General features: G+C 45.0%; 1 protein-coding gene across 2 annotated transcripts in view; it reads right to left on the bottom strand.

The window, feature by feature from the left end:
* Positions 1-21,470, bottom strand: part of PEBP4 (phosphatidylethanolamine binding protein 4) — a 277,100-nt gene that overhangs the window by 53,356 nt on the left and 202,274 nt on the right. For both annotated transcript variants that reach the window (XM_060787017.2, XM_060787018.2), the window contains one exon: positions 3,281-3,326. In XM_060787017.2, the coding sequence (XP_060643000.2) occupies positions 3,281-3,326 (46 nt within the window). The remainder of the gene's footprint in view (positions 1-3,280; positions 3,327-21,470) is intronic.

Below are 21,470 nucleotides of genomic sequence, written 5' to 3'. Positions count from 1 at the left end.
TTCCCCAAAGGAGCTTGGGATGGTTTGCTTCGTTCTTTATTCCATGTTACTTTTTCAAACTGCGGTCAGGTTGGTCAACCTGAGAGGGAGAGAAGGATTAACCTAAAGTGGCTTAATGGAGATTTGCAACTGGCAATCCTAGTTTGCTTTTTCCACCCATCTGCAAAAATATCTGAGTTCATACTCTCGCCGCACCTGAGTTCAGGGCAGTGCTTGTTCAGGGGTGATTTCCTATGTCTGAAGGAATGGTAAAGTGTATCACCCCTTTGATCATCACCTCCACACCTGAGGATGCCAAGGTACTCCCTAGATTGAAAGGTCTCCAGCTATCTAGGTATTTCGGCTTCCATATGTTTACCAGCGCATGATGCACAGGCTGCGCTAGGTACTCAGCAGGTGGAAACTGCATTTAACTCCCGGAGAGCTCAGATTTAAATGCCCTTAAAGACTCAAATCAACCTTAAATGCATTGCTAATAAGGTGACACTCCCCTCCCCTCAACATATGCGAGGTGAAAAAGAGCTTATGGCCCAGAGCCATTCCATGTGCAGATGCTCCCTTGCTGTTCAAAGGCCCAGTTTCAGCCTGAAGGGCATTTCGGATTGGATTCCAGAGAAGGGGATGCGATGCGAAGGGACCACCGGAAAGGCTAACATTCCTTTGCAGCCTCATCACATCAAGAGGAGGACATTAATCTCCCGTTGAACAACACCTCCGACTGTCAAAACCATTCCGTACATCTGACTTTAATTCACAGCTGATGCGTTTTGATCTACGGCGTCTCCTTTCGGCAATGTTCGTCGCTTTCTCCCATTTGGGCCCAAGCTTGCCAAGTGACAACCTGGCTCAACAGGACAAAGGCACGGCAAGATCGAACTAATTGTGCTATGTGCAAACATTTTTATGCAGGACTAGCCGTGCCCTGCCATGCATTGCTGTGGCCCAGTCTGTGTATATGTGTTTTGTGTGTGACGAAACAGGAACTGTCCAAAGTTACGCTCTAAGCATAAATCAAAGCTTCGTACATTTATTATTATTATTATTATTATTATTATTATTATTATTATTATTATTATCTTTATTTGTACCCCGCTAGCATCTCCCGAAGGGCTCGATGCGGCTTACAAAGGCCAAGGCCTCAAACACAACATAACAATACACAACCTAAAGCAACCCTTACACAACATTATATTTCTATACTGAACACAGAGCTTTGAACTATAAGTAATATTTAATCTCAGTTAAACAACAGTACTGTGTATGTATATGTTCGTGTATATGAGTATATATTAGGGCTGGGTAACCACGGAAAAATTTGTTTCTAAACTCGATTCGTTTTTAAGGGGTCCATCACATTTCGTTTCTTTAAAGAATTCCGAAATTTTCCTTTTAAAAATTTTGAAATATATGAAATTTCGTAAATTTCGAATCAATTCGTTAATGGGGGACGTGATTGCGCAATATGCTAAAAATACCTCCAAATATGCTAAAAATATGCTGAAAAAACCTCCAAATGGGAGAGGGGGAACTTCTGAAGCTTCTTCCCTCTCCCTCTGTTGTTGACTGTTGGTGTGATAAAACAAACAACAACTATAAAACTTGCACCAGACATGCGAAAATAATTACCAAACAATTACGAAACAATTGCGAAACAATTTCGAAACAATTTCGAAATAAATTGAAAAAATTGTTTCGAATCTATTTAACTCCTCACACTATTCCAAAATGGCTCAATATCGGATTGTAAGCTAATTTAAATACGAATTAATAACGAATTACGAAATTAACGAACGAAACCGCCCAGCCCTAGTATATATGTGTTTTTGTGCATACACTGTAATGTATTTTTTTATTTTTTGGCTCTTGAAGTCTCTTCTGCTGTGTTTTTCAGTGTTTTTATGAGTGATGGTCACTTGTTGGCCTGATAGGCGTATTGTGTCCAAATCTGCATTGCTGTGGCCAACCTTCCCTCCCTCTTACTCTCCTTTCTTTCTCTCCTTTCTTCCCTCCCTCTTTCCTTCCTTGGTGGCACAATGGGTTAAACTGCTGAGGTGCTGAACGCTGACCAGAAGGTTGGCAGTTAAAATTCGCATGATGGGGTGAGCTCCCACTGTTAGCCCCAGCTTCTGCCAACCTAGCCATTTGAAAACATGCAAATGTGAGTATATCAATAGGTACCGCCTTGGTGGGAAGGTAAACAGCACTCTGTGCAGTCATGCCGGCCACATGACCTAGGAGGTTTTTATGGACAACGCTGGCTCTTCAGCTTTGTTGGGAATCAGGCTGTGTTTATGTTTCAGGATCCTGATGTGGGAAATGATGAGATGGTGCCGAGGCTGAGGTACAAGATGGAGATGGTTTGGTCAATGATTTTCAGGCAGACAATGACAGAGAGGCCACAGTGCAAAGGGCAGTTTCTCATGAGAATATCCCTGCTGGGCCTCGCAATGATGGTTCACTCCCTCTCTCTCTCTCTCTGTCAGCTCTCAAGATTTGGGTTTGGAAAACAACCTGACACCTGGGAATTTTAATGAGCGGCCAGATCGGGAGCTGAAGAATAGGCGGCTGGAGATTGGCCAGGATAGACAGCAAACTTAGGGTTTATGTCACACTGACAGGCTTTGCCTGATAAGGGGTAAATGTGGGGGAAAGCAAAACCAATTTCTAAGTTTTGGGATATAATGTTTGCCTCAAGGGGAAACCTGTTAGATCAGGCATTGTTTGGAAATCAAGTTCATGTGTCCTGGAAATCCTGATCGAGGGATCTTGTTCCTTTGGAGTTTTTTTAGCCTTTAGGATTGTCTTTGCATCCTGTTGATTCCTGTCTGGATAAATGCTGTCTTGGATTGCTTTTATATCTGGTGTGGACACTGCTTTGTGTTGCTACCTCTTATGGCCTTATTACTTTTTGGAACTTTCTTATTTTCTTACAAGCATTTCTTTCTTCTGGCTATTTACTAAGCTTCAATAAAAGAAGATTTGTTTCTTCACTCTTCGTGTGGTGTGTTTTAAGGTCAGAGGGCTTCTTCCCGACCTGGAGTGCAACAGGCTTAGAACTGGAGATGAGCACCAACCTCCAGAGCCGGAGATGAAAGGGGAAGCCTTTACCTTTATGTGTGTAGCTGTGTTTTGTTGTTCTAGGCATTGAGTGTTTGTATCTGTATATGCTAGAATGCGCCCTGAGTCCCCTTGGGGAGATAGGGCGGAATATAAATAAATAAATTGTTGTTGTTGTTGTTGTTATATTCTTAAGCAAAAGAAAGGTATCGTGCTGCTTTACCTGATAACACGCGGCCTTTCAGCTTGCCATTCTTCAGATCAGCACCCTAAAATGAGACAGAAAATTTGGTGATGTTTATTTATTTCGTTATTTAATACAGTTATATATTGTTTCACCAAAGAATCTACCAGGCATCCATCCTCACAACATTTAGGAAAGACTTGAAGACCTGGTTATTTAAACAGGTTTTTGACAGTGATTAGTCAATCTCTAAGATATGGATTTACGGTATCAAGCTTCTGTTAGCTCATATGAATTACTGTGCTTTTAATCTAATATTTATAATTTCACTATTAATTAACAGAGAGTAAACAATCAGGCACATCAAATCACCTCTCAAAGAAAGATTCCCCCAGGCACTTCCAAGCCATTAAATGCTAATCAAGGTGGTCAGTTGAAACATCCACACCTAGCTCCAGCAGACAAGAGTCCTTTGTCCCACCCTGGTCTTTCTACAGATATATAAACCCATTTTCCTAGTTCCAACAGACCTCACTACCTCTGAGGATACTTGCCACAGATGCAGGCGAAACGTCAGGAGAAAATGCCTCTAGAACAGGGCCATATAGCCCGGAAAACCTACAACAACTCACTATTAATTGTTTTGTTACTTGAGTGTGCTGTACCTTATGTTTATACCATTTGGATGTGTTATTAATAATTTATTCCACTTTATGTATTTTATTGCATTGTACTTATTGTATTATTTATGTTGTAAGCCACACCGAGTCCCCTGGGGAGAGAAGCAGGATATAAATAAATGTATTACTGAAGGCTTTCATGGCTGCAATCACCGGGTTGTTGTAAGTTTTCTGGACAGTCTGGCCATGTTCCAGAAGCATTCTCTCCTGAAGTTTCGCCTACATCTGTGGCAGGCACCCTTATTGGTTGTGAGGTCTGGTTTCTCTTCAGATTGTATAAATCTTTCACCTTTTTCAAAGAAAGAATGATAAGGGATTCAAGACTAAAATGAAACCTATTTCTGGGCCGCTTGGGACATAGTGTAATTTTTTTTTTGTCATGTCAGGAGCGACTTGAAAAACTGCAAGTCGCTTCTGGTGTGAGAGAATTGGCCATCTGCAAGGATGTTGCCCAGGGGACGCCCGGATGATTTGATGTTTTTATCATCCTTGTGGGAGGCTTCTCTCATGTCCCCGCATAAGGAGCTGGAGCTGATAGAGGGAGCTCATCCGCCTCTCCCTGGATAGTGTAATGAGGAGATAAAAGTCCCAAGTATAGGATCTGTAGTCAGATGAAGCATCGTCTGGAATCAAGTCAAGACCTCGTTCCTGTTCTTTGGAAGCCTTGCTTGGAAGGATTCATGTTTAAGTGCCTTTGCTTCATGTTTCTAGTTCTTGGATTTTACTTCCATGTGTTAAGTACCTTGGATTTGTGTTTCCAGTTTTTGGATTTTACTATAGAAGTTTCTGCCTTTGTTTTTCATGAACTTTGATGGACTTATTTCCTGGACGATTTGCTCCGGCTTATCTTCCTACCTCAATGGATTTACCTATTCCTTTAAAGTGCTTTTTACTACTACGGCTTTTTAAAATAACTTCAATAAACGGATTGTATTTCTACTCAGCTGAGTGGTGTTTAAAGTCAGAGGGCTTTCCTGGTCTGGAGTGCATCATGCAGTTACAAGACAATGTTATCAGTCGCAAACAATTAATTAATGGGTTGTTGTAGGTTTTTCCGGGCTATATGGCCATGTTCTGGAAGCAATTTTTCTCCTGACGTTTCGCCTAAATCTATGGCAAGCATCCTCAGAGGTAGTGAGGTCTGTTGGAAGTAGGAAAAATGGGTTTATATATATCTGTGGAATGACCAGGGTGAGGCCAAGGACTAGCCCCAGCAGACAAAAGTCCTTTGTCCCACCTCGGTCATTCCACAGATATATAAACCCATTTTTCCTAGTTCCAAGGGACCTCACTACCTCTGAGGATGCTTGCCAGAGATGCAGGCGAAACGTCAGGAGAAAAATTGCCTCCAGAACATGGCCATATAGCCCGGAAAAACCTACAACAACCCAGTGATCCTGGCCATGAAAGCCTTCAACAATACAATTAATTAATTCTGATGTTTTTTTTAATATAGCAAGAGAAGTTTCTTATTTTTTTCCTAGCTTTTTATTTAACTTTCCCCCCTCCTCAATCCACCTGCCTCACTGTTTGTATCTAACCGGAACAGGAAAGAGGGGAAGGGCAAATGTGCTGGCGGGAGGTGCAGTTTACTCACTAATTCATATGTAAAGCGTAATTGTCTTGTACATAGCGGCCCAGCACACGGTAGCGTTCCTTTGAATCGCAGGGTGTGCTGTCACCGTAGCCAAGAGGGATTGACAGGCAGATCAGCTGGACCTGTTATCAGGGCAACAGGTTGCTAGAAGGCGACAAAAGCTTGCTGTAAAAGCCCTGTCACCATTGTGTGTGCGGGAATTCAGGCGGTGGCTAATTAATGTCTTTGGAATGGCAAAAAGGTCACGGCAGTTCCAGCGGCACATGGGCTGGCAAACCCTGGCAGCAGGTACGCTCTCGGAACGATGCCTTCAAGCCCAGGAAGGGCATCGGGTTTATTTCGGAACCGCATTGTTGTAGGGCGTTCGTCAAGAAAGCTCCAGTCGTGCCAAGGCCAGCCTAGGGCCCTTCATACACAAGAGGCAAAAAAGTGCTTTTGAGCTTGCCTTGTATTTTTCGTTTTGCATGCACATGCTGTTAAATTAATGCAGAAGAGAACTCAAAAGAAATCTTAAGCCTATATGGCCAAAAGAGCCTTTTTGTTTGCAGTAGGTACTGCAATAGGTACCGCTCCGGAGGGAAGGTAAGGGCGCTCCATGCAGTCATGCCTATGGCCACATGACCTTGGAGGTGTCTACGGACAACGCCGGCTCTTTGGCTTAGAAATGGAGGTGAGCACCACACCCCAGAGTCAGACATGACTGGACTTCATGTCTTTACCTTTACCTAGGTACTGAATTTACCCTCATATTTGTAAACAAAAAGAAAAGCAATAACACTTTCTGATTTGGGGCTCCCAACTGATGACACTGAAGGCAAGATTTATTTATTATTTATTTATTTGCTTTATTTCTATACCGCATTTTTCAGCCCTTAACAGGCGACTCAATGCGGTTTACATGGTACAATTATCAAACAGTGTCAGTGCAATTAAAACATAACAATGCAACAAACAGGATCAACAGCATCAATCCACAACCGTTAACAATCAACAAGACAGATCAACAAAACAGACATAACATAACGCCTCAGTTGAAATCAGATCCGTTCTCATAATCCTTGTGCCATTCCTATGTTCCATTTACTGTCTTCCTTTGATTGGTTGCACTGCTTAACCAAACGCTTGTTCATAAAGCCAGGTCTTGACCATTCTCCGAAACGTCAGCAGCGAAGGTGCCTGTCTGATGTCTGCCGGTAGGGCATTCCATAGCCGAGGGGCCACCACTGAGAAGGCCCTGTCTCTCGTCCCCACCAAGCGCGCCTGTGACGCAGGCGGGATCGAGAGCAGGGCCTCCCCAGACGATCTTAATGTCCTAGTCGGTTCATAGGTGGAGATGCGTTTGGAGAGGTAAGCGGGGCCAGAACCATTTAGGGCTTTATAGGCTAAAGCCCGCACCTTGAATTGTGCCCGGTAGCGGATTGGCAGCCAGTGGAGCTGGCTCAGCAGAGGAGTGGTGTGCTCCCTGAGTGCCGTTCCCGTTAGCAACCTGGCCGTCGAGCGCTGGACCATCTGAAGCTTCTGGGCAGTCTTCAAGGGCAACCCCACGTAGAGCGCGTTGCAGTAATCAATCCGGGATGTAACCAGAGTGTGGACTACCGTGGCCAAGACAGACTTCCCAAGGAACTGTCTTCCTGGCCCCTCTCTTCACTCTGATCTCAGGGCAGCGGTTGGCATATCCACACTCTCTTCTGGACTACAGCTCCCATCATCCCCTAGATGAGGCCCTTTAGGAGAGGGGGGTGATCCAAATGCACTGTTTCCAAGATGCAAGCTTGCTTCTCTTTGGATTTCTTTGAGAACATCCCAATCCCTGAATAGTTCCAATTTCCTATTCCTGGACCGCAACCCCCAGCAATCCTCCAGATAGAGAGATTAGATAGAGATAGATAGGTAGGCAGAAAGATGGATGGATCAGGAGGACTGCTGGGAGTTGCTGTCCATGAATCGGTAGAGAAGGAAGAAAGGGGAGAAAGGGAAAGAAAAGGGGGGAAGGAAGGGAAGAGGAAGAGAAGGAAGGAAGAATGAAAGAAAAAAGAGAAGGAAGGAAGGGAAGAGGGAGGGAGGGAGGGAAGGAGAGAAGGAAAGGAGGAGAGAAAGAGGTAAGGAAGGTTGGCCACAGCAACGCATGGTGGGTACAGTTAGTACCTGGATTTTAGGGATGTGTGATCCATTAAACATGGTTCAAAAGTCATTACAAAACTGGGGGGGGGGGGGGGCACTTTGTTTCTAAAGTGTTTCTAAAGTATAGTTAGTGAAAATGTTGCTACTATAATGAGACTATGAAAGTTCATTACTATTTCTGTGCTGGTACAACTGTACCAGGAGCTCCAACTTTATTTTCTTTCTGTTCTCTGTTTTGCAGTCATAGGGCAGGCCTCCTGTCCATCATAATTAAGTTTGGTTCTGCCCCTTGTTTAGGGCTCTGGGAGGGAAAGGAGGCATTTTTTGATCAGTCTCACACAAGGAAGCTAAACTATAGGATGTAGACCAGCTCGTCCCATAAAAAAGCTTCTCTCCTCAAGAACATTTGTGGAAACAGAAACAGAAATTCCAGGGAAAAGGTCCCAAGGCTCTGGCTGAGAGCTCACAGCCTCTCAGCCTCACAGCAATCAGAGGGAAATACAGCCCTGAAGTTTTCAAAGAATTCTCGGAGGGAGGACAGCATTGCAGATCCACGGAACTCCAGCTGAAATATCTACAAACCTCGGCTGGTAGGTCTACTCGATACCCAGATGCATTTGGAATCGGTAGTAGGACCCACACCGATGAGGCATAGATAGTAAACGGCCTGGGAGAGGTTAAATAGGGTTTTTTCTTACAGAGAAAGTATAGTTAATCAAAGTCAGGTACCAGTCCATTGAGGACTAGACTAAGAAAGCCTTGAAGTGTTCTTTGAACCATTGAAGATTTGTTGTTTGTTCCATAATAAAGACTTTGTTGTATCATTAAAGACGCTAAAGACCATCACTTCAGAAAAATCCCTGAGAACCTCTCTTTGAGGCGCCCTGGCTTCCCGCTGGGCTTAAAGTAAACGTCCTATAGAAAAGTACAACTGTTACAGACCCAGCAAGCGACAGAACAATTTCATTACAGTAATTGCAGTAATCACCTCACAACCTCCGAGGATGCTTGCCACAGATGCAGGCAAAACATCAGGAGAGAATGCTTCTAGAACGTGGACATACAGCCCGAAAAACCTAAAACAACCCAAATCTGCAAATAATCAGATCTGCAAAAAGTCAAATCCGCAAAAGTGTGGGGCCGACTGTATTCATAACCGGGCTCATGCCTAAGATCAGAGGCCTTGGTTTGACCATTAAGGCTGCGATTCAGCACACACATTTTTAAAAATGAGACTTTTAACTTTCGAGAACAAAACTTGTGTAGGATTTCATTACAAGTCTCCGATACTCAAGGAAGGAAACGATGGGGGGACCCTCTGCAGTTCTCCCTCCTCGCTGGGAGAGATGGGGGGGCCCTCATTCCACTTCAATTACCGGCTCCAAACTGCCCGCCTACAGCGGAGGAGCTTCTCGGCCGGTGTTGCTGACTCCGCCTGACCTTGCCAGAGCGTGGGTCAGCAGTCCATTCCTGTGAGTGCAAGGAGAGATGATTTAATCTTTTCATTCACTTCTTCCCATTTATCAGGAGGAATAAATCACTTTCCCTTCCCTGCCATGGGGAGGGGGGCGGGGGGGGGGTATGGGGCCGGGATTCCCATCTCCCTCTGGAACCCCTTTCATTACAAACATCATTTCTTGCCAATTGGGAGCCGTCGCCTTTTCAGGAATGGCCCGAGGAACATCTTAGTACAACTCCAAACTGCCTAATCGTAAACTATGCCCAATCAAAGAGTGTATCTGTTTATTTTTCAATCGATAACACTGTTCAACGGAGAAAAAGTTGTGGGCCTGAAAATAGTTGTTCTTTTATGATTTTGGGGTGCTGAAAATGAAAATGAGATTTAAAAATGTATATTGGCTCTAGTTTTTATGATATAAGCAATCACGTGATCACGTATGGATGAAAAAAGGCATGTTGCGACTTACACTATGGAAGATTCTAGAATATTCTAGAAAGTTTGATGACGCAGTATTAGTGCCGTGTGCAAAAGCCAGAAAGCCCTCTATAAGGCCAGACTTTTGAACTGTGAGGGTCAGTCAGTTGAAGACTGAGACAGTCTCGTTAAACATCGTTTTACATTGTTCTTTTGACTGTCGTTATGCCTCCTCGCACGTGTGTCAATAAAGCCCTATGGAAAAAAGAGATCAAGGCCGATGGACTCCGTCCATGCTGTCAGACTCCTGCTGGAGCATTGCAAGAGGGAATCCTTTCCTTGAATGCAAAAGAAAAGTCAAGAGAAGCAAACGAGATAGAAAGTCACGACTAAAGCGACATTGAAACTTTCAGACTTTTCAACTGCATTAGGCCTACTAATAGAGTTTCTTGCTGCACAAACATAAACAATAGACTAATTAAATAAATATTTCTCATGTATAAACTATTGGCAATATAATTTGACTAAAATTTAGTAAATATTCACGGTTTATATACATGCAGTAAGGTTAGGCGCATTATCATAATATTAACGAATTACCTACTGTGGAGAAAATGGAAATAGCTGTTGCATAAAAACCAGAGCCAATCAACACATTTAATTATTATATTTCAATTCAGCATGTTAAATTTATTAAGAAACGGCACATTTCGTTTCCGCAACTGAGAAAAACTGAAAATTTGTAGAACAGTGTAATCTATACCAGTGTTCCTCAACCTTCCCAATGCCACGGCCCCTTAAGACAGTTCCTCCTGTTGTGGTGACCCCAAACTATCACATTATTTTCATGGCTACTTCAGAAGTACAGTTATGGATATGTAAATATCTGAGATGCAAGATACATTTTCATTCACTGGCTCTGGAACTCTCTCCCGTTGGAGATGAGATCTGCCCCTTCCCTCCTGACTTTCAGAAAGATGGTCAAAACCTGGCTTTGGAAGATAGCATTTGCAGAATGATGACTGAGTCAATAACGGCTGACCACACCAAAGGCGGATGGTGATGAATTTGTGATTTTACTCTGATGACCTGGCTTTTGTAATTGTATGATCTGTATTTTAATGTATTTTGCATTGATGTATTATTACATCCCCCTATGAACCAGTTAGGACATTAAGATCGTCCGGGGAGGCCCTGCTCTCGATCCCGCCAGCCTCACAAGCATGGCTGGCGGGGACGAGAGACAGAGCCTTCTCAGTGGTGGCCCCTCGGCTGTGGAACGCCCTTCCCGCAGACATTAGATCGGCCCCCTCCCTGCTGGCGTTCAGGAGAAGAGTAAAGACCTGGCTCTTTGAACAGGCGTTTAATTAAGCAGTGCAACCAACTGATTGATCTTGGAACTTGGAATAATGGACGAGGAGATCGGATTATGGCTTTACTGATGAGACGTGATGGATTAGTTATATGGCTGTATTGATGTCATGTTGATGTACTGATATATTGTTATATTGATGTAGTTGCCTTAGTTACTGTTTTAAATGCTAATGTTGTGCACTTTGTATATTGACCTGGCTGTAAACCGCACTGAGTCGCCTACGGGCTGAGAGAGAGAGTGCGGTATTACAAGTAAAGTAAATAAATAAATAATAATAAATATTTGTCCCGCGCGAGCATCTCCCGAAAGACTCGATGCGGCTTACAAAGGCCAAGGCCTCAACAACACAACATAACAATACAAAACCTAAAGCAAATTAAAAACAATTAAAGCAATATTAAACAGCAAACAACAAGCAATAAACAATACACCAAAACGCAGTAAAACTGGGCTGGGCCAGAGTAAAGGGTACGGATTAAAAGTGCTGATGTGACAGGTGGTATATGAGGCTTATAGGGCAAGTGCAGTGTGCGGTGTGCAGCAATCTTAGTTCTAATAAAGTGCTTCTGGGACTTGGTATTGGGGGTTTCCTATTCTAGGAAGGCACATCGGAACAGCCAGGTCTTCAAGTTCTTTCTGAAGACTGCCAACGTAGGGGCCTGTCTGAGATCTTTGGGGAGGGTGTTCCAGAGTCGGGGGGCCACCACAGAAAAGGCCCTGTCTCGCATCCCCACCAAACGTGCTTGTGACGCAGGCGGAATCATGAGCAGGGCCTCTCCAGATTATAGAATCATAGACTCAAAGAGTTGGAAGAGACCTCCTGGGCCATCATCCAGTCCAACCCCATTCTGCCAAGAAGCAGGAATATTGCATTCAAATCACCCCTGACAGATGGCCATCCAGCCCCTGCTTAAAAGCTTCCAAAGAAGGAGCCTCCACCACACTCTGGGGCAGAGAGTTCCACTGCTGAACGGCTCTCACAGTCAGGAAGTTCTTCCTCATGTTCAGATGGAATCTCCTCTCTTGTAGTTTGAAGCCATTGTTCCATTGCGTCCTGGTCTCCAGGGCAGCAGAAAGAAGCTTGCTCCCTCCTCCCTGTGGCTTCCTCTCACATATTTATACATGGCTCTCATCATATCTCCTCTCAGCCTTCTCTTCTTCAGGCTAAACATTCCCAGCTCCTTAAGCCGCTCCTCATAGGGCTTGTTCTCCAGACCCTTGATCATTTGAGTCGCCCTCTTTCTCTGGACACATTCCAGCTTAGAGTCAATATCTCTCTTGAATTATGGTGCCCAGAACTGGACACAATATTCCAGGTAAAGTGGTCTAACCAAGGCAGAATAGAGCATGGGGAGCAGGACTTCCTTAGATCTAGGCACTAGGCTCCTCTTGATGCAGGCCAAAATCCCATTGGCTTTTTTTGCCGCCACATCACATTCCTGTCTCATGTTTAACTTGTTGTCCACGAGGACTCCGAGATCTTTTTCACACGTCCTGCTCTCGAGCCAGGCACCCCCCCAGATGAACGAAGTGAGCGCGTGGGTTCCTAAATGGAGATACGGTCACGCAGGTAGGATGGTCCCAAACTGTTCAGGGCTTTGTAGGTAAGCACCTGCACCTTAAATTGGGCTCGGAAAATAAACGATGCTGTTATGTTTATTATGATGCTATTATGTTTATTCTATGTGTGTATGAATTTTCTGCTGTTAGCCGGCCTGAGTCCCTCTTCGGAGGTCAAGACGACCGGGTTCTAAAAGCTCTCAATAAATAAATAGATAAATAATCAATAATATTTTCCCCAAGATCTTTCCTACTCCCCGTTCCCTATACTTCCCCCCTTTACTTTTTAAGCATTGTTACTTAAAAACCTAATAAAATACTTTTTAAAAACCGCAATGTCCTGTCTGACCACAAACTGTATACGCAGATTGCCCACAGGGAACGGTCAACCTTTCCGAAGCCATCCAAAGCGGTTTTGTTTCCTCCTGCTCTCCGCAACGGCTGCACGCGCCAGAGAGTTGGTGGTCTTGGACTTTGCTGGGCTGAAGCCCATCAGTGCCACCCAGGATGAGCAAATTTTACTTTAATAGTGCTGTCAACATGTTGTCTTCTTGGAGGCTACTCAGCTGTAACTACCCATCGAGATTCTTATATCTCTGCACGACCACTACTCTCCCCTAACGTGAGTTAAGCTAATGGGCAATGATGTGTTGCCATGCTTATTAATGCTCATTGATGACAGCATTAATGTTTCTTAATGACACCATTTGGTTCTAATGGGCCTGTTTTTTTTTAAAGAATATCCAGAATGCAATATGTGGACACAGCGCAAAGGGGAGATGGGGAAATATATGGCTTCCCTTAGGGCCGTGGGGCAGGCGACGCTTGTGATGCCACATTCGGTTTGCTCAGTCTTGTGAATTCATGCTTGCAGGTTGATTGCAACATGAAGGCATAATCCGAATGAGTGTAACCACCATCATGGGTCCAATATCACAGAAATAGGCTTGGACAGCAGCCCTTGCCATGCTGAAGCCCGGCTTGTCATGGATGTTTGGTCTGAAGAGAACTTCAAGAAGAAACAAAAGGAAATGGGAAGTTGCTTTCCAATGAGGAATGCTCTTTAATTGATCATTCTGCAACTATTCTGATGAGATAAAAACATATGCATTCGGTTTAAGTCGTGGCTAGCACATTGGGTTAAACCTCCAGCTGTAGAAGATCTTGCTGACCAGAAGGTTGGCAGTTCAAGCCATGGGTTGGGGTGAGCTCCCGCCATCAACCCTAGCTTCTGATTACCTAAAAGTTTCTCCAAACGGTGCATGGGCAAACTTTGGCCTTCCGGGTGTTTTGGACTTTGACTCCCACAATCCCTAACAGCCTCAGGCCCCTTCCTTTCCCCCCTCAGCTGCTTAAGCCTGAAGAAGAGAAGGCTGAGAGGAGACATGATCATAGCCATGGATAAATATGTGAGGGGAAGCCACAGGGAGGAGGAGGGAGCGAGCTCGTTTTCTGCTTCTGTGGAGACTAGGACGCAATGGAGCCATGGCTTCAAACTCCAAGAGAGGAGATTCCACCTGAACATGAGGAAGAACTTCCTGACTAGGGTTGATGGCGGGAGCTCACCCCAACCCATGGCTCTCAATGGATTGTCCTTGACGAATGCACCGGGGATGTCGAGGAGGAGGACAACACTTTTCACCTACACAATTCACACCAACAGGATCACTTTTCTGGAGACCTACACACTACAATGCACAAAAGGGGCCCTGTCATTCGCGAAAGTAAACAGGTCTTGGTAGTAGGCGACTCCCTCCTTAGAGGAACGGAAGCTGTCATTTCCAGACCGGATGGGATGGCTCGAGAAATATGCTGCCTACCGGGGGCAAAAATACACCATATCACTCAGAGGCTCACCAGGCTCCTCAAGCCCTCTCACCGTCCTCCCCTCATGTTGATTCATGTAGGAACCAATGATACTGCAAGGCATACGTTTCAAAAGATCACAAATGATTTTCGAGCTCTAGGAGCAAAGCTAAAAGAATGTAATGTACAGGTGGTCTTTTCATCCCTCCTCCCTGTTGTAAGACACGGACCCACAAGAGCCAGAAAAATAGTACAGGTCAATGACTGGCTTAGAAAATGGTGTCAGGAGGAACGCTTTGGCTTCCTCGACCATGGCCTGCTTTTCCAGGAGGATGGCCTACTGGCAAGGGATGGGGTGCATCTCACACAAGTAGGAAAACACCTTTTTGCTCACAGACTCGCAAACCTCATTAGGCGCACTTTAAACTAGGTCCACCGGGGGAGGGGGACAACAGCCTTGCGAACACTACTTTACCCACAATATCTGGGAATCGCCAGAAGGCTAAACGGAGGGCTGCACAAACACAACAAGGACCAAGTACCCAAAGCACAATAATCCCAATTAAACAGCTCAGGGGAAGATCTCAGGGGCTCACATGTCTTTACACTAATGCACAGAGCATGGGAAATAAACAAGACGAACGCCAACTTTTAGCACAACACCACAAATATGATATCATAGGGATCACTGAAACCTGGTGGGATGACTCCTATCGCTGGAATGTAGATATCGAGGGGTATAACCTCTTTCACAGAAACCGAACAAAGGGGAAAGGAGGCGGAGTAGCCTTATATGTCAAAAACTCTTATGCTACAGAAGAGATTCAAGACAGCAATCTGGGAAACCAGCTTGAAATCATCTGGATAAGAATCAAGGGAACTGGGACTCAAAAAGATGTCGTTGTAGGCGTCTACTACAGACCCCCAAGCCAGGAGGAAGAACTTGATGAAGTCTTCTGCCAACAGTTGACCAAACAGGCACAGAGAAGAGATGTAGTAGTCATGGGCGATTTCAACTATCCCGATATTTGCTGGAAAACAAACTCGGCCAAGAGTACAAGGTCCAACAAATTCCTCGCTTGCCTTGCGGACAATTTCATGGTCCAGAAGGTAGAAGAAGCAACAAGGGGATTGGCTACTCTTGATCTCATCTTAACAAATGCGGAGGACCTGATCGATGCGGTCGAAGTGGTAGGATCCTTAGGGGCAAGTGACCATGTGCTCCTGCAATTTGAGGTACAAAGGAAGGCCGAAACTAAGACAAGTCAAACCCGCATTTTGGACTTTAGGAGAGCTGATTTCCAAAAAATGAAGGAAACGCTGAGCAGCATTCCGTGGACACAGATACTAAAAGACAAGGGAGTTATGGATGGATGGGAATTTCTAAAGAGTGAAATACTCAAGGCGCAATTGCAAACCGTGCCAACAAAGAGAAAAAATAGGACAAGTGCAAAGAAGCCAGAATGGATGTCCAAAGAACTTCTAACTGTGCTAAGACACAAAAGAGACATGCACAAGAAGTGGAAAAAGGGAGAAATCACCAAAGAAGAATTCAAACAAATAGCCAACACCTGTAGGGAAAAGGTCCGCAAGGCTAAAGCAAAAAACGAGCTCAGACTTGCCAGGGACATTAAAAACAATAAAAAGGGCTTCTATTCTTATGTCAGTAGAAAAAGGAAAAACAAGGAGGCGATAGGACCTCTTCGAGGAGAAGATGGGGCAATGCTGACAGGGGATAGGGAAAAGGCAGAACTACTTAATGCCTTCTTTGCCTCGGTCTTCTCACAAAAAGAGAGTCTTCAACCTCAGCAAGATGGAGTGGATGAGGGATTGGAGGACATCCAACCCCAAATTGGGAAAGAAGTCGTCCAGGAATACCTGGCCGCTCTTAATGAGTTCAAGTCCCCAGGGCCAGATCAACTACACCCCAGAGTATTGAAGGAACGAGCGGAAGTCATTTCGGAACCATTGGCAACCATCTTTGAGAGTTCTTGGAGAACGGGAGAAGTTCCAGCAGATTGGAGGAGGGCCAATGTGGTCCCAATCTTCAAGAAGGGAAAAAAGGATGACCCAAACACCTACCGTCCGGTCAGCCTCACGTCGATACCGGGCAAGATTCTGGAAAAGATTGTGAAGGAAGTGGTCTGCAAACACTTAGAAACAAATGCAGTCATCGCTAATAGTCAACATGGATTTATCAAAAACAAGTCATGTCAGACTCATCTGATCTCTTTCTTCGATAGAGCGACAAGCTGGGTAGATGCGGGGAATGATGCCGTGGATGGAGCGTGTCTGGATTTCAGGAAGGCCTTCTTTGACAAGGTCCCCCATGACCTTCTGGCAAGGAAACTAGTCCAATGTGGCCGAGGCAAAACTACGGTGAGGTGGATCTGTAATTGGTTAAGTGGACGAACACAGAGAGTGCTCACTAATGCTTCCTCTTCATCTTGGAAAGAAGTGACAAGTGGAGTGCCGCAGGGTTCCGTCCTGGGCCCGGTCCTGTTCAACATCTTTATTAATGATCTAGGGAAGTAATGCTACCCCTCTATTCTGCTTTGGTTAGACCACACCTGGAATATTGTGTCCAATTCTGGGCGCCACAATTCAAGAGAGATATTGACTCTAAGCTGGAATGTGTCCAGAGGAGGGCGACTAAAATGATCAAGGGTCTGGAGAACAAGCCCTATGAGGAGCGGCTTAGGGAACTGGGCATGTTTAGCCTGAAGAAGAGAAGGCTGAGAGGAGATATGATAGCCATGTATAAATATGTGAGAGGAAGCCACAGGGAGGAGGGAGCAAGCTTGTTTTCTGCTTCCTTGGAGACTAGGACGCGGAACAATGGCTTCAAACTACAAGAGAGGAGATTCCATCTGAACATTAGGAAGAACTTCCTGACTGTGAGAGCCGTTCAGCAGTGGAACTCTCTGCCCCGGAGTGTGGTGGAGGCTCCTTCTTTGGAAGCTTTTAAGCAGAGGCTGGATGGCCATCTGTCAGGGGTGATTTGAATGCAATATTCCTGCTTCTTGGCAGAATGGGGTTGGACTGGATGGCCCATGAGGTCTCTTCCAACTCTTTGATTCTATGATTCTATGATTCTATGATTCTATGACTGTGAGAGCCGTTCAGCAGTGGAACTCTCTGCCCCGGAGAGTGGTGGAGGCTCCTTCTTTGGAAGCTTTTAAACAGAAGCTGGATGGCCATCTGTCGGGGGTGCTTTGAATGCAATATTATTATTATTAGTAGTAGTGTTATATTGCATTACATTTTAATATGGCCATGTTCCGGAAGCTAGAATGTGTCCAGAGGAAGGCAACTAAAATGATCAAGGGTCTGGAGAACAAGCCCTATGAGGAGTGGCTTAAGGAGCTGGGCATGTTTAGCCCGAAGAAGAGAAGGCTGAGAGGAGACATGAGGGCCATGTCTAAATATGTGAGAGGAAGCAACAGGGAGGAGGGAGCAAGCCTGTTTTCTGCTTCCTTGGAGACTGGGACGCATTGGAACAATAACTTCAAACTACAAGAGAGGAGATTCCATCTGAACATGAGGAAGAACTTCCTGACTGTGAGAGCCGTTCAGCAGTGGAACTCTCTGCCCCGGAGTGTGGTGGAGGTTCCTTCTTTGGAAACTTTGAAACAGAGGCTGGATGGCCATCTGTCAGGGGTGCTTACAATGCAATATTCCTGCTTCTTGGCAGAATGGGGTTGGACTGGATGGCCCATGAGGTCTCTTCCAAGTCTAGGATTCTAGGATTCTGAATACACAACAACAGCTAGAGAGGATTGGTTGTTTCAAGCTGTGCTTACTAATAATAGTAATACACCTACTGGGTAGTTGCAAAACTTTCTGATTTGGGGTTGCTTGGCCATTGGCATCATCCGTTCCATAGCTGCAAAGTGTTTTGGGATGTGTGTTGGTGGGGGGGGGGGGGGTGGGGAGTGAGTCACTTCTCCGTGCTTTCCCTACAATAAATTATCTGCAGAACTTGTCTATTCCTGACTTTCTTGCAGGCGAGCTGGGAGGAGAGGGAAGGAGGATTCAGGGTGTGGGGCTTGACACAATGGCTGGAAGGGGCCCAGGAAAAACAGGCGGCTGATTGAACTGGGAGGTCTATGAATGCAAACAGATTTCATCTGGCGTTCCCTGCAGCCCCCCCCCCCCCACTCTTCCCATTCTTAGCAGCTGGAACATCAAGGAAACAAACAGTATGCACTGCAAGGCGGAATGGAGGGGAGCCGCGCACTCTTGGCACTTCTCCCCGCTCACCCTCTTGGTTGGGCATCTTTCCATAATGCGGTTGCATTACTGAATGCTCCTGTTTTTACAATACACCAATATGATTAAACAACAATTAGTGATCTGGCAGAGTTAATCTCCAAACAAGCGGCTCCTTTTCCCCGCTGCATGTTTAGAATGCACAGCCCGTGGTTGAAGGCATCTTCAATGTTTGTGCAATATAATTCCTGCACGGGCTTTCTCTTATAGCAGTGGTTCTCAACCTTCCTAATGCCGCGACCCCTTGATCCAGTACCTCATATGTTGTGGTTACCCCCAACCATCACATTATTTTTGTTGCTACTTCATAACTGTCATGTTGCTCCTGTTATGAATCGTATAGTAAATATCTGACATGCAGGATGTATTTTCATTCACTGGACCAAATTTGGCACAAATACCCAATACGCCCACATGTAGGTTAACTACAACTCCAAAACTCCAGGTCAATGCCCACCAAACCCTTCCAGTATTTTCTGTTGGTAATTGGGTTTCTGTGTGGGAAGTTTGGCCCAGTTCTGTCATTGGTGAGGCTCAGAATGCTCTTTGATTGTAGGTGAACTATAAATCCCAGCAACTACAACTCCTAAATGACAGAATCAATCCCCTGTCCAACCCCACCAGTATTCAAATTTGGGCATATCGGGGATTTGTGCCAAATTTGGTCTATTGAGTGAAAATAATAATAATAATAATAATAATAATAATAATAATAATAATAACTTTATTTATACCCTGCTGCCACCATCTTCCCAAGGGACTCGGAGCAGCTTACATGAAGCCAAGCAATAAACCAAAACAATAAATACAATTAATATAAATCACATATAAACAATAACCAATAGACAGTAACACACAAGGATTTAAAAATCTATGGCCGGGCCAAATGTAATAGTTTAAGAATTTAAAAAATAAATAAACGCTGGGCATGAACAAGGGAGGATATGTCTGGTATAGGGTTTTAAAAGAGATGAGGGGGCGCAGCCCATCCTAAACCAGTAGTAAAGTGCATTCTGAGGACATATTGCTGGGAATTTTCCTTATTCTGGGAAGGTACACTGGAATAACCACGTTTTCAGGCTCCTCCTAAAGACTGCCAGAGTTGGGGCATGCCTGTGTCGCAGCTATCGTGTCACTGCTTTAAAGTTGGGGTTGATTCCAATCATCCAAACCCCCTTTGCGGAAGCTGCGCCCCATTGCCCAAGGAGAACAATCAACGGAAGACAAGCTCTCTTCCAATAAAGCAATGTTTATGTACAATAGTCACAGAAACAGTTTCAATCCTCAATCCTCCAGCAAACCTTTCTTGAGCTTCTTCAGCAATCTCTTCCTCTTGCTCTTGCTCTCATCTCTTCATTACTCCAGCATTCTCTGCTCTCTTCACAGTCTCTACAAGAGAGGAGATTCCATCTGAACATTAGGAAGAACTTCCTGACTGTGAGAGCCGTTCAGCAATGGAACTCTCTGCCCCGGAGTGTGGTGGAGGCTCCTTCTTTGGAAGCTTTTAAGCAGAGGCTGGATGGCCATTTGTCAGGGGTGATTTGAATGCAATATTCCTGCTTCTTGGCAGGGGGTTGGACTGGATGGCCCATGAGGTCTCTTCCAACTCTTTGATTGATTCTATGATTCTATGATTCTACAATCTCCTCATTCTCATTCTCTGCAACACACGGTGCTTAATCTATCACAGGTGGCTTAACAGTTGCTCTTCACGCAATGCTTGGACATGGTCCTTACAAATACTTACTCACTTTTTCACTTAAGAAATGACTCAATTGATATAAAACTCTGACAGTCTGATGTCCTTGGGGAGCAAGTTCCAGAGTTGAGGGGCCACCACCGAGAAGGCCCTCTCCCCCGTCCCCACCAATTGTGCTTGCAATCGCGGTTGGACCGTGAGCAGGGCCTCTCCGGATGATCAAAGAGATTGTGTGGGTTCGTACACAGAAATGCGGTCACGCATCCTGTATAGCAGATATTTCCATTGCAATTCATAACAGTAGCAAAATGGCAGTTATGAAGTAGCAATGAAAATAATATTATGTTTGGGGGTCACCACAACATGAGGAACTGTATTAAGGGGTCGCGGCATTAGGAAGGTTGAAAACCACTGAAATAGATGGACCCATTGTCCACACCAAAAATGCTCTCTGGGATAAAAATGGTCTATTCCAGCATTATGCTGCCTTTCGTAGAAAACATGAAGATCGTGGTCCTTTCCCAGTGTTGCCATTTGAGCTGCTTCTCAGACTAGAAGTGCCCTTTGGTTTTCCTGGTCAAGAGCCAGCCACAGATACGCCCAGGGGCGGCTCGTCCATTACGCAAAGTAAGCGGTCGCAGTACACTTTTTTTCCAGGGGCGCAGAGGCGCCTCTGGAAATTTATTTATTTATGTATTTATTTGTTTATTTCGCTTATATACCGCAATTCTCAGCCCAGGGGCGACTCATTGCGGTGTACAACATAGAAAACAAGTGCAAAATACAAGACATAGTGTAAAATAGTTCACAATTCATCATTATCACAAAACATCCTCATCAAAAACATCAACATTAACATTACTACAATAGCCATTCCGTGTCGTCTCATCGTCAAATCCACAATCCGGTGTCATTTCCATTGTTCCAATCCTATGGTCAATTTACCAATCATTGCACTTCTTGATCAAATGCCTTCTTAAACAGCCAGGTCTTTAATTTCCTGCGGAATATCAACAGGGAGGGGGCTAGCCTGATGTCTACGGGAAGGGTGTTCCACAGCCGAGGAGCCACCACCGAGAAGGCCCTATCTCTCGTCCCCGCCAGCCGTGCCTGTGAAGCGGGCGGGATCGAGAGCAGGGCCTCCCCGGAAGATCTCAAAGTCCTTGTGGGCTCATAGGCCGAGAGGCGGTCAGTTAGGTATCAAGTGGTTGCCCCTCGACCACCACTTGAGGAGCGCCCCCTT

The sequence above is a fragment of the Anolis sagrei genome, chromosome 7 (assembly GCF_037176765.1).
Source record: "Anolis sagrei isolate rAnoSag1 chromosome 7, rAnoSag1.mat, whole genome shotgun sequence".
Taxonomy (NCBI): Eukaryota; Metazoa; Chordata; class Lepidosauria; order Squamata; family Dactyloidae; genus Anolis; species Anolis sagrei.
This window is presented reverse-complemented; position numbering and strand designations above follow the sequence as displayed.